General features: G+C 38.6%; 1 protein-coding gene across 1 annotated transcript; it reads left to right on the top strand.

Annotated features, from left to right (window-relative positions):
* Window positions 1–242: 242 nt before the first annotated feature.
* On the top strand, window positions 243–12149 carry LOC100246858 (DEAD-box ATP-dependent RNA helicase 32). Its single transcript, XM_002278337.5, has 8 exons — window positions 243–791; window positions 2240–2515; window positions 8076–8399; window positions 9913–10104; window positions 10173–10328; window positions 10575–10993; window positions 11297–11454; window positions 11674–12149. The coding sequence occupies exons 1-8, from the start codon at window positions 411–413 to the stop codon at window positions 12018–12020; spliced, it is 2253 nt and encodes a 750-aa protein (XP_002278373.1). The 5' UTR covers window positions 243–410; the 3' UTR covers window positions 12021–12149.
* The last annotated feature ends 162 nt before the right edge of the window (window positions 12150–12311 follow it).

Here is a 12311-nt window from a genome sequence, read left to right as displayed (position 1 = left end):
TATTATTAATAGTTATTATAAAAATAAACATAAATGTAAATATTTATATTTATTTAAATGATTTATATGATAAAAATTGAAAAAATGATATATATAGTTGATACGAATTTTTAAAAAAAAAAAAATCTTAATTTTATAATTAAATGGTGAAATATTTTTAGAAATAATTTAAATAAAATTAATATAATATAAATCAGAATTCTCCCGTTTATAAATCTAACGGTGAGAAAACAAATTTTGATGGGTATGGTAGGAATCATGGAATTCTCATACATTTTTGTCATCAAAAAGGGTATAAACGGATAAAGGAGGGGTTGAAGTAGAATTTCCTCACAAAACCTTAAACCCTAACCCTCTCCTTTGTCCTTCAACGATCATCTGCAAAACCCTAGAGAAACCCAAGTCCCAAAATGCGAAGACCCAATTCCAGACCCCAAAAACGACAATTTGTCAAGCAAAAGCGCCTTACTGAGCTCCAAGAAATCGAGCTCCTCGAATCATGGATAGAGTTTGGCAAACCCGATTCGGGCTCCAATCCTCTGTCGCTCGCTCCACCGCCCTCCAATGCACCCATCGGCAGAATCGACGGGGATTCGTTCTCTCCGTACGCCGGCTGTGATAGGTTCGATCGTCTGCCGTTGTCGCAGAAGACCATAGATGGGTTGAAGAAATCAGAGTACGTGACTATGACTGAGATTCAGAGAGCTTCGCTGCCGCACTCACTTTGCGGCCGAGATATTCTCGGTGCGGCAAAAACTGGGTCCGGAAAGACTCTGGCGTTTCTGATTCCGGTAAGTTTGTTTTTAAGTCAGGACTTCGGAGTGTGTGTTGTTTGGTTGTTGGGAAAGTGTGGGAAAAGAATAGAAATTGAAAGTTTGTTTTGCTTTGGCTATAAGTTTCGTATGTCTGGTTCCTGAGTAAGTGTTGGAAAAGTGAAGAAGTTGGAAGATTTTCTATGTTTTGGCTATAACTCATCGTGTAATTAGTTGCAGAGGATGTGAAGAGAAAGGATATTGGAAGTTTGTTTTATTGGGCTACATAGTTGTCCGTTGTTCAGAGAAAGATTTTTTTTTTTTGCATGAATAGGTGTATTTTTAAGAATCTAGGCATATGTTTTTCTAAGTGGTTATGGTCTCTTCGTTTTAGTGTTGAAAAAGAAATGAGATTAAAATTTTTAGTTGTTTGGGTAATGCAAATGATAAGAACCTACTCTACTTAATGCAATAGAGACTAGAGGCATATCAGCTGTGGAGGCAGAAAAGTAGTTTAGGAGGAAGATATTGAACTTTATTCCGAAGGGGGGGAAAAAAAGGCCAAAACTTAATGTGTATTATAGTGGTAATTATCAAATGCATCTAAAATTCTGTCAAATCCCCTTTTATGGATAATTCTATCAAAAATTTCAGGGATGGGCATTTGCATCCCACACACAATGTGGCTCCACCGCTACTGACATATAGTGATGGGTGAGGTATGGTGAACCAGATGGCATGTTACCCGTATCTTTGAGATATTATTAGAATGACAAAAAGTTGGTCTGGGAAGACTAGAAATTTTTTATTTCAGCAATCACTGAGAAATTTGTGTCATGTTTTGTTAGCTAGATATGGTCAGTAGAATTCAGGAAAAGAAAGTAAAGCTTTGAATCTTATATTTTACTTATTTATTTATTTATTTATTTATTTATAGGCAAACTGGAAATATACTAACTTGAATCTTATGTTTTAAGTCACTTGAAATTTGGGTAAAAGGATCAGAACTTGCCTCGCCTAACTAGAATTGTTGTCTAAGGCATAGTTGAGTTTAGGCATTTTGTTGTTAATCAGTTAGTCTGTTTGATTCTTAGAGATAATGATAAGGAATTGGCAAATGCTTGACAAGGGAAGTCATTGTCATATATTTTCCTTTTCCTTGCCTTGCGCTTTCCTAGAACCAAATAAATCCTTCCTCTTATACCAAACAAGGGTAAGGAATAATTTTATTCACAATCCTTTATTTGACTGCCATTTTATGTGATGAGTAGCATGTTTAAAAATGGAAGATTTGCATATGAACTTGTAGATAATGCGAAGTGGGTGTGATTTAACTTCAATGAAACATCAAATGTCCCATTATTTTCACTTGTTCTTAATATCCTACCCTCATGGGCATATGTGCTGGGTTTTTTCTCTTTACCATTAAAAACATTTACAATCATCACAAAAAAGGAACTGTTGATGCCTATCATATTTTTCATTAGGTTCTGGAGAAGTTATACAGATTGAGATGGGGTCCAGAGGATGGAGTTGGAAGCATCATTATATCACCCACAAGGGAATTAACTGGTCAACTTTTTGATGTATTGAAGTCTGTTGGAAAGTACCATTCTTTTAGTGCTGGCCTGCTAATTGGTGGCCGCAAAGATGTTGGCATGGAGAAAGAACATGTAAATGAACTGAACATCTTGGTCTGCACTCCTGGGAGGCTTCTTCAGCACATGGATGAAACTCCAAATTTTGATTGTTCACAACTTCAGGTCAACACAATATTTTTTATTTCAATGTTTTTCTTTCCTTCCACATTCTTTGGCCTTCTGAATTTTCCATTTTTTTTAAGGCTGGGACATAGTTTTAAAAGGTGCAAGGCGCACCTAAGATGCAAAAGTCTCCTATAGCTTAAGCGCAAGGCGCAACACAAATACACATCAATTTTGTAAAATATGATTCAAAATCTAATCCGATCAATAAAAAATTTAAGATTTGAAACATTTAAAAGAAGCATTCAATAAAAAAGTAATGAAATTATATACATTTCGGTATATAATTAGAAATTTCAAAAATAAAAGTGTTTACAAAGGAAGAGTAAAGCTGACAGGGCGCACTTTTTCAATAAGGCACATATCTTGGCAAGCAAGTGCTATAACTTGGGAGTGGTGGCGCCTTGAGCCTAGGCGCACTTAAAGCACGCCTTTTAAAACTATGGGCTGGGAATAAGCCGTGGCTCTTTGCTTTAGCATGTATTGGGGCATGTGTAAATTCTTAAACAGTATATATGTCACCTCTTAGGTTTCATTGCAGGAAATCAACTGTGATGGTTTTCATCATCTCATCATTGTTTCCTTATAAAGTGAGGTCAATTTGAGGAGAAAGAAAGTTTACTGGTTTTTTGCTTATGTAACAATTTCCTACCCATTGTGCCTCACACCAATCATTTAAGATTGTTGATATGATTCCTACCCTACCATAGCTATTAAAAGCTTACGAAACATGATATGATACAACGATACGATATTATTCTTTATGGAAATTGATAAGTATAACTTGTTAACTCGTAAAACAATATTGTGTTTGCTTAGCTACTGGCTTATTTTCATGATACTTATTCTTGGCAAAAGATGATATTTTAGTTAGATCTGAACATCTTGCTAATTCTTTTCCTTTGGTTACTGTTGAATATAATGTATTTATAGTATATTATCTTTCCTTGTTAATATAGGTCACATGTATGGTAGTTAGGACTCCTAGCCTTGTATATATATATATCTCTCAATTGTAAGTTGAGATAACATGAATGAGAATTAAGGTTTTTCTCCTTTCTCTCTCTCTCTTTCAACATGGTATCAGAGCCAAGGAAGAAAACCTAATTCTTTCCTGTTTCCCGTGTCATCAACTCCGGGAAACCTTCCGGTGACTGTGTTTCTTTCCGGTCACCCTCCCCATCTCCCAACACTTTCCGGTCAGTCGGATCATCGTTAGAAACCACTCACCGCCGGCGAAATTTTCCGGCGAACTTTCCGGCGACCTATTTTTCCGACACCGACCATACCAGAAGGAGCGCCTGGAGGAGATCTCCAATCTCCTCCAACTTTTGTGAAGGCACCGGCATCAAAAGAGGATCCACGCGCCATCCACGCGCCATTTTCCGGCCGGCGGCTGCATCTCACGCGCTGGCGCGTGAGGGGGCGTGAGGAATTTTCCGGCGACGCGCATCCTCCTCCAACTTCGCTTGACGCCGATCAGCCTCCCTACATCCCTGGTTCTCCCATCCGAGCCCTGCACGTACCTCTTTTGGGGATTTTTGTCTCCGTCGGCCCTCCAAACAGTCTTTCCGGCGAAGCTCCGGCTACTTTTTCTCCACCCCAATCCCTGCACGTGCCGTGGGAAGTGTTCTTCTACCTTTCTGGTGGTACCACGCTGCGATCTGAGGCCGTCTCCCTCTTTCGGTGGTGCCACGCCGCAATCTGAAGTCGTATTAGGGCTCTCTTCGATCCAAACATACTTCATTCTCCAGATAAGTGGATATGGCCCAGTCCTCTGATTCTCCGCTGCCTCAGCCTCCGAGCTCCTCCGCATCTCAGGCTTCTATTGCCTCTGTTGCCCAGCCTGGTAATGCCTCTGCCTGCCTTACCCACACATCTTCTCTTGGACCCTGGATTCTAGATTCTGGAGCTTCTGATCATCTATCTGGTAATAAGGATCTTTTCTCCTCTATTACTACTACCTCTGCTTTACCTACTGTTACCTTAGCTAATGGTTCTCAAACTGTGGCTAAAGGTATTGGTTTGGCCCTTCCTCTGCCTTCTCTACCTCTCACTTTTGTCCTTTATACTCCTGAATGTCCTTTTAATCTTATTTCCATCAGCAAACTCACTCGTACTCTTAATTGCTCTATTACCTTTTCTGATAAATTTGTGACCTTGCAGGACCGGAGTACGGGGAAGACGATTGGCATAGGATGTGAGTCTCAAGGCCTCTATCACTTCACCTCGGATTCATCTGCTGCAGTTTGCATTTCCACTGATGCCCCTCTCCTCATTCATAATCGTCTGGGTCATCCTAGTCTCTCCAAGTTCCAAAAGATGGTCCCTCGTTTTTCCACTTTGTCGTCGCTTCCGTGTGAGTCATGTCAGCTTGGGAAACATACTCGTGTCTCGTTCCCAAAGCGTTTGAATAATCGGGCAAAGTCTCCTTTTGAGCTTGTCCACACTGATGTTTGGGGTCCTTGTCGGACTACGTCTACTTTAGGATTTCAGTATTTTGTCACTTTCATTAATGACTATTCTCGATGTACTTGGTTATTTTTAATGAAAAATCGGGCTGAGTTATTCTCTATTTTCCAGAAATTTTATGCTGAAATCCAAACCCAGTTCAATATTTCTATTCGTGTGTTACGCAGTGACAATGCCAGGGAATATTTTTCAGCCCCATTTACTTCGTTTATGTCTCATCATGGGATTCTTCATCAGTCTTCTTGTGCTCATACTCCTCAACAAAATGGGGTAGCTGAACGCAAGAATCGACATCTTGTTGAGACAGCTCATACTATCCTCCTCCATAGTAAGGTTCCTTTTCGTTTTTGGGGGGACGCTGTTCTTACCGCTTGTTATTTGATTAATCGTATGCCCTCCTCTGTCTTACACGATCAGATTCCTCACTCCCTTCTCTTCCCTGACCAACCACTTTATTTCCTTCCTCCTCGTGTCTTTGGTTGTACTTGCTTTGTTCATATTCTCACTCCTGGACAGGACAAGCTTTCCGCCAAAGCCATGAAGTGCCTCTTCTTGGGATATTCCAGACTTCAGAAGGGTTATCGTTGTTATTCCCTTGAGACTCATCAATACTTTATCTCCACTGATGTCACCTTCTTTGAGGACTCACCATTCTTCTCCACCACTTCTGAGTCTCTTCCTGTTTCTGAAGTCTTGCCCATTCCCATTGTCTCCCCACCTGATGCTATGCCTCCTCGACCACTTCAGGTTTATCATCGTCGCCCTCGTGTTGTTGCTCCTCTCCCTTTTGCTGAGGCACCTGCTGACTCACTTCCTATCCCTTCGGCTTCACCTGCCCCGGCTCTGCCTTCTCCTAATGACTTACCCATTGCTGTTCGGAAAGGCACTCGCTCTACTCGTAATCCTCATCCTATTTACAATTTTTTGAGTTATCATCGATTATCTTCACCTTATTCTGCTTTTGTTTCTGCTATATCCTCTGTTTCCCTTCCAAAGAGCACCCATAAAGCTCTTTCCCATCCAGGCTGGCGACAGGCAATGGTGGATGAAATGGCTGCTCTGCACTCTAATGGCACTTGGGATCTTGTTGTTTTACCCTCTGGTAAATCTACAGTTGGTTGTCGTTGGGTCTATGCAGTTAAGGTTGGTCCTGATGGTCAGGTTGATCGCCTTAAGGCCCGCTTAGTTGCTAAAGGCTATACTCAGGTTTATGGTTCTGATTATGGTGACACATTCTCCCCTGTTGCCAAGATTGCTTCTGTCCGCTTGCTTCTCTCTATGGCTGCTATGTGTTCTTGGCCTCTTTATCAGTTGGATATTAAAAATGCCTTCCTTCATGGTGATCTTGCCGAGGAAATTTATATGGAGCAACCTCCTGGTTTCGTTGCTCAGGGGGAGTCTGGTTTAGTGTGCAGGTTACGTCGTTCTCTATATGGCTTGAAACAATCTCCTCGAGCATGGTTTAGCCGTTTTAGTTCTGTTGTTCAAGAGTTTGGCATGCTTCGTAGTACAGCAGACCATTCAGTTTTCTATCATCATAACTCCTTGGGATAGTGTATTTATCTGGTTGTTTATGTGGACGACATCGTCATTACAGGCAGTGATCAGGATGGTATTCAGAAACTAAAACAACATCTTTTTACCCACTTTCAGACCAAAGACTTGGGGAAACTCAAGTATTTCTTGGGAATTGAGATAGCTCAATCCAGTTCTGGTGTGGTCCTTTCCCAAAGGAAGTATGCTTTAGACATCCTGGAAGAAACCGGTATGTTAGACTGTAAACCGGTAGACACACCTATGGATCCGAATGTCAAACTTGTACCAGGACAGGGGGAGCCTTTAGGAGACCCCGGGAGATATCGACGGCTCGTAGGTAAATTGAACTATCTCACCATTACTCGTCCAAACATTTCTTTTCCTGTGAGTGTTGTTAGTCAATTCCTACAGTCACCATGTGATAGCCATTGGGATGCCGTAATCCGCATTCTTCGATATATCAAAAGTACACCAGGCCAAGGTGTATTGTACGAGAACAGAGGTCATACTCAGGTTGTTGGTTACACAGATGCAGATTGGGCTGGCTCACCCACAGATAGACGTTCCACTTCAGGGTACTGTGTTTTTATTGAAGGTAACCTAATATCTTGGAAGAGTAAGAAGCAAGATGTAGTGGCCAGATCTAGCGCTGAAGCCGAGTATCGAGCTATGGCTTTGGCAACATGTGAACTCATATGGTTGAGACATCTTCTTCGGGAGTTGAGATTTGGAAAGGATGAACAGATGAAACTTATCTGTGATAACCAGGCCGCATTACATATTGCATCCAATCCAGTCTTTCATGAAAGGACCAAGCATATTGAAGTTGACTGTCATTTCATTAGAGAGAAGATCGCATCAGGATGTGTTGCTACAAGTTTTGTTAATTCAAATGATCAACTAGCAGACATTTTCACTAAATCTCTCAGAGGTCCTAGGATTAAATATATTTGTAACAAGCTTGGTGCATATGACGTATATGCTCCAGCTTGAGGGGGAGTGTTGAATATAATGTATTTATAGTATATTATCTTTCCTTGTTAATATAGGTCACATGTATGGTAGTTAGGACTCCTAGCCTTGTATATATATATATCTCTCAATTGTAAGTTGAGATAACATGAATGAGAATTAAGGTTTTTCTCCTTTCTCTCTCTCTCTTTCAACAGTTACTTTTAATAGTTACAAGCCATTTCATTTATTTTTAATTATTTACATTATATCTATAGATGGACATCAAGTGGTTGATATTATCCCTTTAGGACTAGAACTTCCTGTTTCAGAGGGTGAATCTATTAAACTTGATCATCTATTAATGAGGAATTCCAATATGGGCGTAGTTGGTCAGGGAGATGCAGAAATAGTACTTTAAGATCCATTAAGGCCTTTTGTTCTTCTTGGCTTCTGCTATTTTGGCACAAATCTTTTTGATAATTTGAGTTAGACCTAAATTTTGGATATTGTATTTCGGTAGCTACTGGGTTATTTTCTTTTTTCTTTTTCTGCTTGCCTCAGCTTCTGATTTGGGTGTATTTTCCTGGCCAGGGAACAGGTTTTGGTCCTTGATGAGGCAGATCGAATTCTTGATGTAGGCTTTAAGAAGGCCCTAAATGCAATTATTTCACAGTTGCCAAAACATCGTCAAACCTTGCTTTTCTCAGCTACCCAAACAAAATCGGTTCAGGATCTTGCGAGGCTCAGTTTGAAGGACCCAGAGTATCTTAGTGTTCATGAGGAGTCTGCTACAGCTACCCCCAATCGCCTGCAGCAAACTGCAATGATTGTTCCTCTTGACCAGAAGTTAGACATGTTGTGGAGCTTCATAAAGGCGCATCTTAATTCAAGAATTCTGGTTTTTTTTGCAAGTCGTAAGCAGGTAACTTTCACTTATTGGGTAAAAATAGGTCCTCTAACCTTGTTTGGTTGCTAAGGAAATATTAGAAAGTTCCTAGTCTGTTAGTTACTCATTGATTTTTATATGATGCATCTTTGGATCTGTGCATTTGTGATTAAAATGTGTGTTCAATTATTGAGATTAATTTATTAATTTTCTAATTTTCAATGGCAGAGAATATCAAATCCTATCTTTCTGATTTTTCAAAATAAAGTGGAATTGTTGATAGTAGTAGATGTTTAAACAAGTTATGTTTTGGAATTTTAATGGAAGAAATTTCATTGGAATTGATAATAGTTGATTTATTTTGATTTTGTTGTGTTATAAGGAGCTAAACTTCAAAAAATGATAGTAAATTCATTTCTGATTCAAATTTTATGACTTTATTATTGTTTTTGCTTTTAAATGAAGAGTCTATACAAACTTATGGAACTTAATTTCATTGAGATTTAAATGAGTTATGAAACAAAACAGTGGCTACACGTGGTTAAATCTCTGTTCTGATTTGAAACTTTTAGGATTTATTTTAAATTCATTTATTATCCGAAGTAGGTGATTATTATGTGATGGTTTTGTTGATGAGTGAAGGTTCAGAAAAAAATTTTGGATTAAATTTGTTTGAGAATTAAGGGTTAAAATGATGGAATGTAGATAACTTATATTTTGTTTTTTTCACAATAACTTTTTAGATTTATGGTAAATTCAGTTCTTAGTCAAATTGGATGAAATTGGGGTAGTTTGGTTTATTTATAAATTTTCAAAAGTAAATTTGGTTTTGTTTGGAATGATAAATTGAGTTTGGGTGTTGTAGAAGTTAAAGATTGATTAGTGAAAAAAGAAAAAGTGACTTTTTCACTAAGAGAAAAGTTTAAAAAAATCACTTTTCTATTAAGACAAAATTGAATAAAAAAAACAAACAACTCTAGACTGCTTGAAGTATGGAAGCCTCGCCTCTTCATTTCTGCAAGAGATCGTCCAAGAAGATTTGATATATAAGATACATTTATGGTGGTTGTGACTATGGTCCTGCACCGAAGAAAAATATTTGAGGAATGAGTTAAGTTGATCTTACCCTGTCTCACATCAAGATCTTTACAGGGTAATGCTTTCTGCATGATTTTTACACCGGATACAAAAGGATCTTGTAGTTGCATAGTTGTCATAATACATCGTGTCATGTATGACACAATGTATACATCATGGACACTTTTGTGTGCCCTTTTTAGGCGCTTTAAATACAATTGCTTTTACCTATCAAAAAAAAAAAAAAAAATAGTTGGGCATCTTTTTGTTTCAATGCTTCTGTATTAATAGTCCTCTAATATCTGTTTCAGTCATCTTTCAGTGTCATTTTTACTTCTCTTTTATTATCACGATTTACACTGCATTATATCCCTGTCATCATGTTTACTTGACTGTGCGGTGCATTTTCATCTGTGCATTTTCATCTTTCCTTCTACTATCATAGTTGATGTTGAATTGCACTATTCAATAGGTAAAATTCGTATTTGAAGCATTCAAGAAACTGCGTCCAGGAATCCCATTGAAGTGTCTTCATGGGAAGATGAATCAACAGAAAAGGATGGGAATATATTCCCAGTTCTGTGAGAGTCGTTCAGTACTCTTCTCAACTGATGTTGCTTCAAGAGGTCTTGATTTCAATAAGGGAGTTGACTGGGTCATTCAGGTGGGTTATTTCTGGTGAATTTTGTTTTTACTGATGACTGTGGTCTCAGTTCTTTGTTATATTTCCAGGTAGATTGTCCAGAAGATGTTGCAGCTTACATACATAGAGTTGGTCGCACTGCTCGCTACCATTCTGAAGGAAGGTCAGTTTTATTCCTGGTGCCTTCAGAGACAGAAATGCTGAAAAAATTAGAAGTGGCAAAAATACCGATTCACCTTATCAAGGTAGACTGTTATTATTCCCAAAACCAACCGTTTGTAGTTCTCCTTTGTTTTCAGTTGGATGGTCAAGGCAGCTGATTGATGCTATCATACAAGGGCTGCCTAACAAACAAGATGTTCAAATCTATGTCAACCATGTTGTGCCATGGTGTATATGTGATCTGTTTAGAAGCTGAACTTTCTATGCTATGGCAAATATGTGATTTATTTAGAAGCTAAACTTTCCGTTCATCTGCTCCTCTTTTACAGGCTAACACAAAACGACTGCAACAGGTGTCTAGATTATTACAAGATTTACTAGTTAAGTATGATGATATGCGATATCTGGCACAAAAAGCCTTCATCACATATTTGAGGTCCATTCATAAGCAAGGAGACAAAGAGGTCTTTGATGTGATGAGACTACCAGTTGAGGAGTTCTCTGTATCATTGGGTTTACCAATGACCCCAAAAGTTCGCTTTCTAAATCAGAAAACCAAGAGCAAATTAATGCCAGCAGAAACCTCTCTTCATCTACCTGAAATTTCTGACGAGGAGAATTTGTCAGAGATTCCTAGAAGTAAAGAAGTTACTGTGGGATCCAAGGAGCTGGAGGTGGATAAAGGTTTTCTTTTAACAGAGTCCCCTGATGAAGCTGAAGGACAAGCAACAGAAATTGAAGCTGTTGGGTATGTTACTTTTCTAGAATATTTCACCTAAAGAACCATAATTTGATAGTAGAGCAAATATGAATTGCGGATGAATTCCACTCATCACTAGAATCCAATTAGATGCTCATGACTCTCAATAGTTGGTAGGCTTATTTAGAACGATGCGACAGGTTTGACACCCTCTAATATCCCATCCCGATTGTTCAATTTGTTTGGTGCCAGCTTGCTGTTTAGATTTATTGCTATGTCCTCTGTGCCTATGTTGCAATCTCCATTGACATAGATGCTAAGTGAGAATTTTTTTTCCCCTTGGTTCTGTAGCCTAGGAACTAGGGTTACAAAGAAAAAGAAGCTGAAGATCAATGTTCATAGACCAGTGGGGTCTAGGGTAGTTTTTGACGAAGAAGGCAACACACTTCCTCCATTAGCAAAAATTGCTGACAGAGACAGTGGCAACGACTTGCTTCAACTTGACAAAGGTATAGTCATTCTTGAAGTGCAAATCTTAAAAGCTTTGTTGCAAATCCATACTTTTTTGAACTTGAGGGCAAACAATGTGAGAGAGCTAATGCATAAATATTGCCATGATGAGATAATAAACCTAGTGATTTTCACCAAAAATGTTTGCCTCTAAATATGGTGTGAATGAATAAGATGGTTTTGTGCATTTGTCAATGAGTCAAACTGATCCTGTGCAGTGAAAGAAAGATATGCAAAGCTAAGGGAAGAGATGAAACCGCGAGACAAAGAAGACAAGCTTCTGCACCGTCAGCGTCTCAAAGATAAGCGAATGAAAGAGAAGATGAAGATGAAGAGCAGGAGGAGCGAAGAAGAGTATGAAGAGGACGAGGAAGATCTTTCTGGGTCAGACGCAGAAGCAGCCGCAGGTAGAAAGAGTAAAAGGTCAAAAATATATTTTGACAGCGATAATGGTGAAAGTGAGGGAGAAGGAAATGAGGATAAAGTTAAATTCAGTGCTGAGTCAATTTCTTTGGCAGAGCAAGAAGCCCTGGCTCTGAAGCTGCTGAATTCAATGCACTCTTAATTATCATCAGGCATACTTACATGTATGAGGGCAATTTTGGTTATTATTGGTTGAAGAGAGTTTTGCGTTCTTTCTGGACTGAGGCATTACATGTAATCAGAAATTGGTTAAGAGTATTTCCTAAGGTTATATTGGGTTTCGGAAAATACTAAGGAAAGAAAAAAATGCAAAGAAAAATAATTTTTTCATATTTGATTCTCTTCTGAAAAAATAAAAGAAATCAAATATAATTAAAACTAATTTAAAATTTATGAATTTTTAAATTATTTAATATTTGATGAGTTAAAATAA

The sequence above is a fragment of the Vitis vinifera genome, chromosome 19 (assembly GCF_030704535.1).
Source record: "Vitis vinifera cultivar Pinot Noir 40024 chromosome 19, ASM3070453v1".
NCBI classification, from domain to species: Eukaryota; Viridiplantae; Streptophyta; class Magnoliopsida; order Vitales; family Vitaceae; genus Vitis; species Vitis vinifera.
This window is presented reverse-complemented; position numbering and strand designations above follow the sequence as displayed.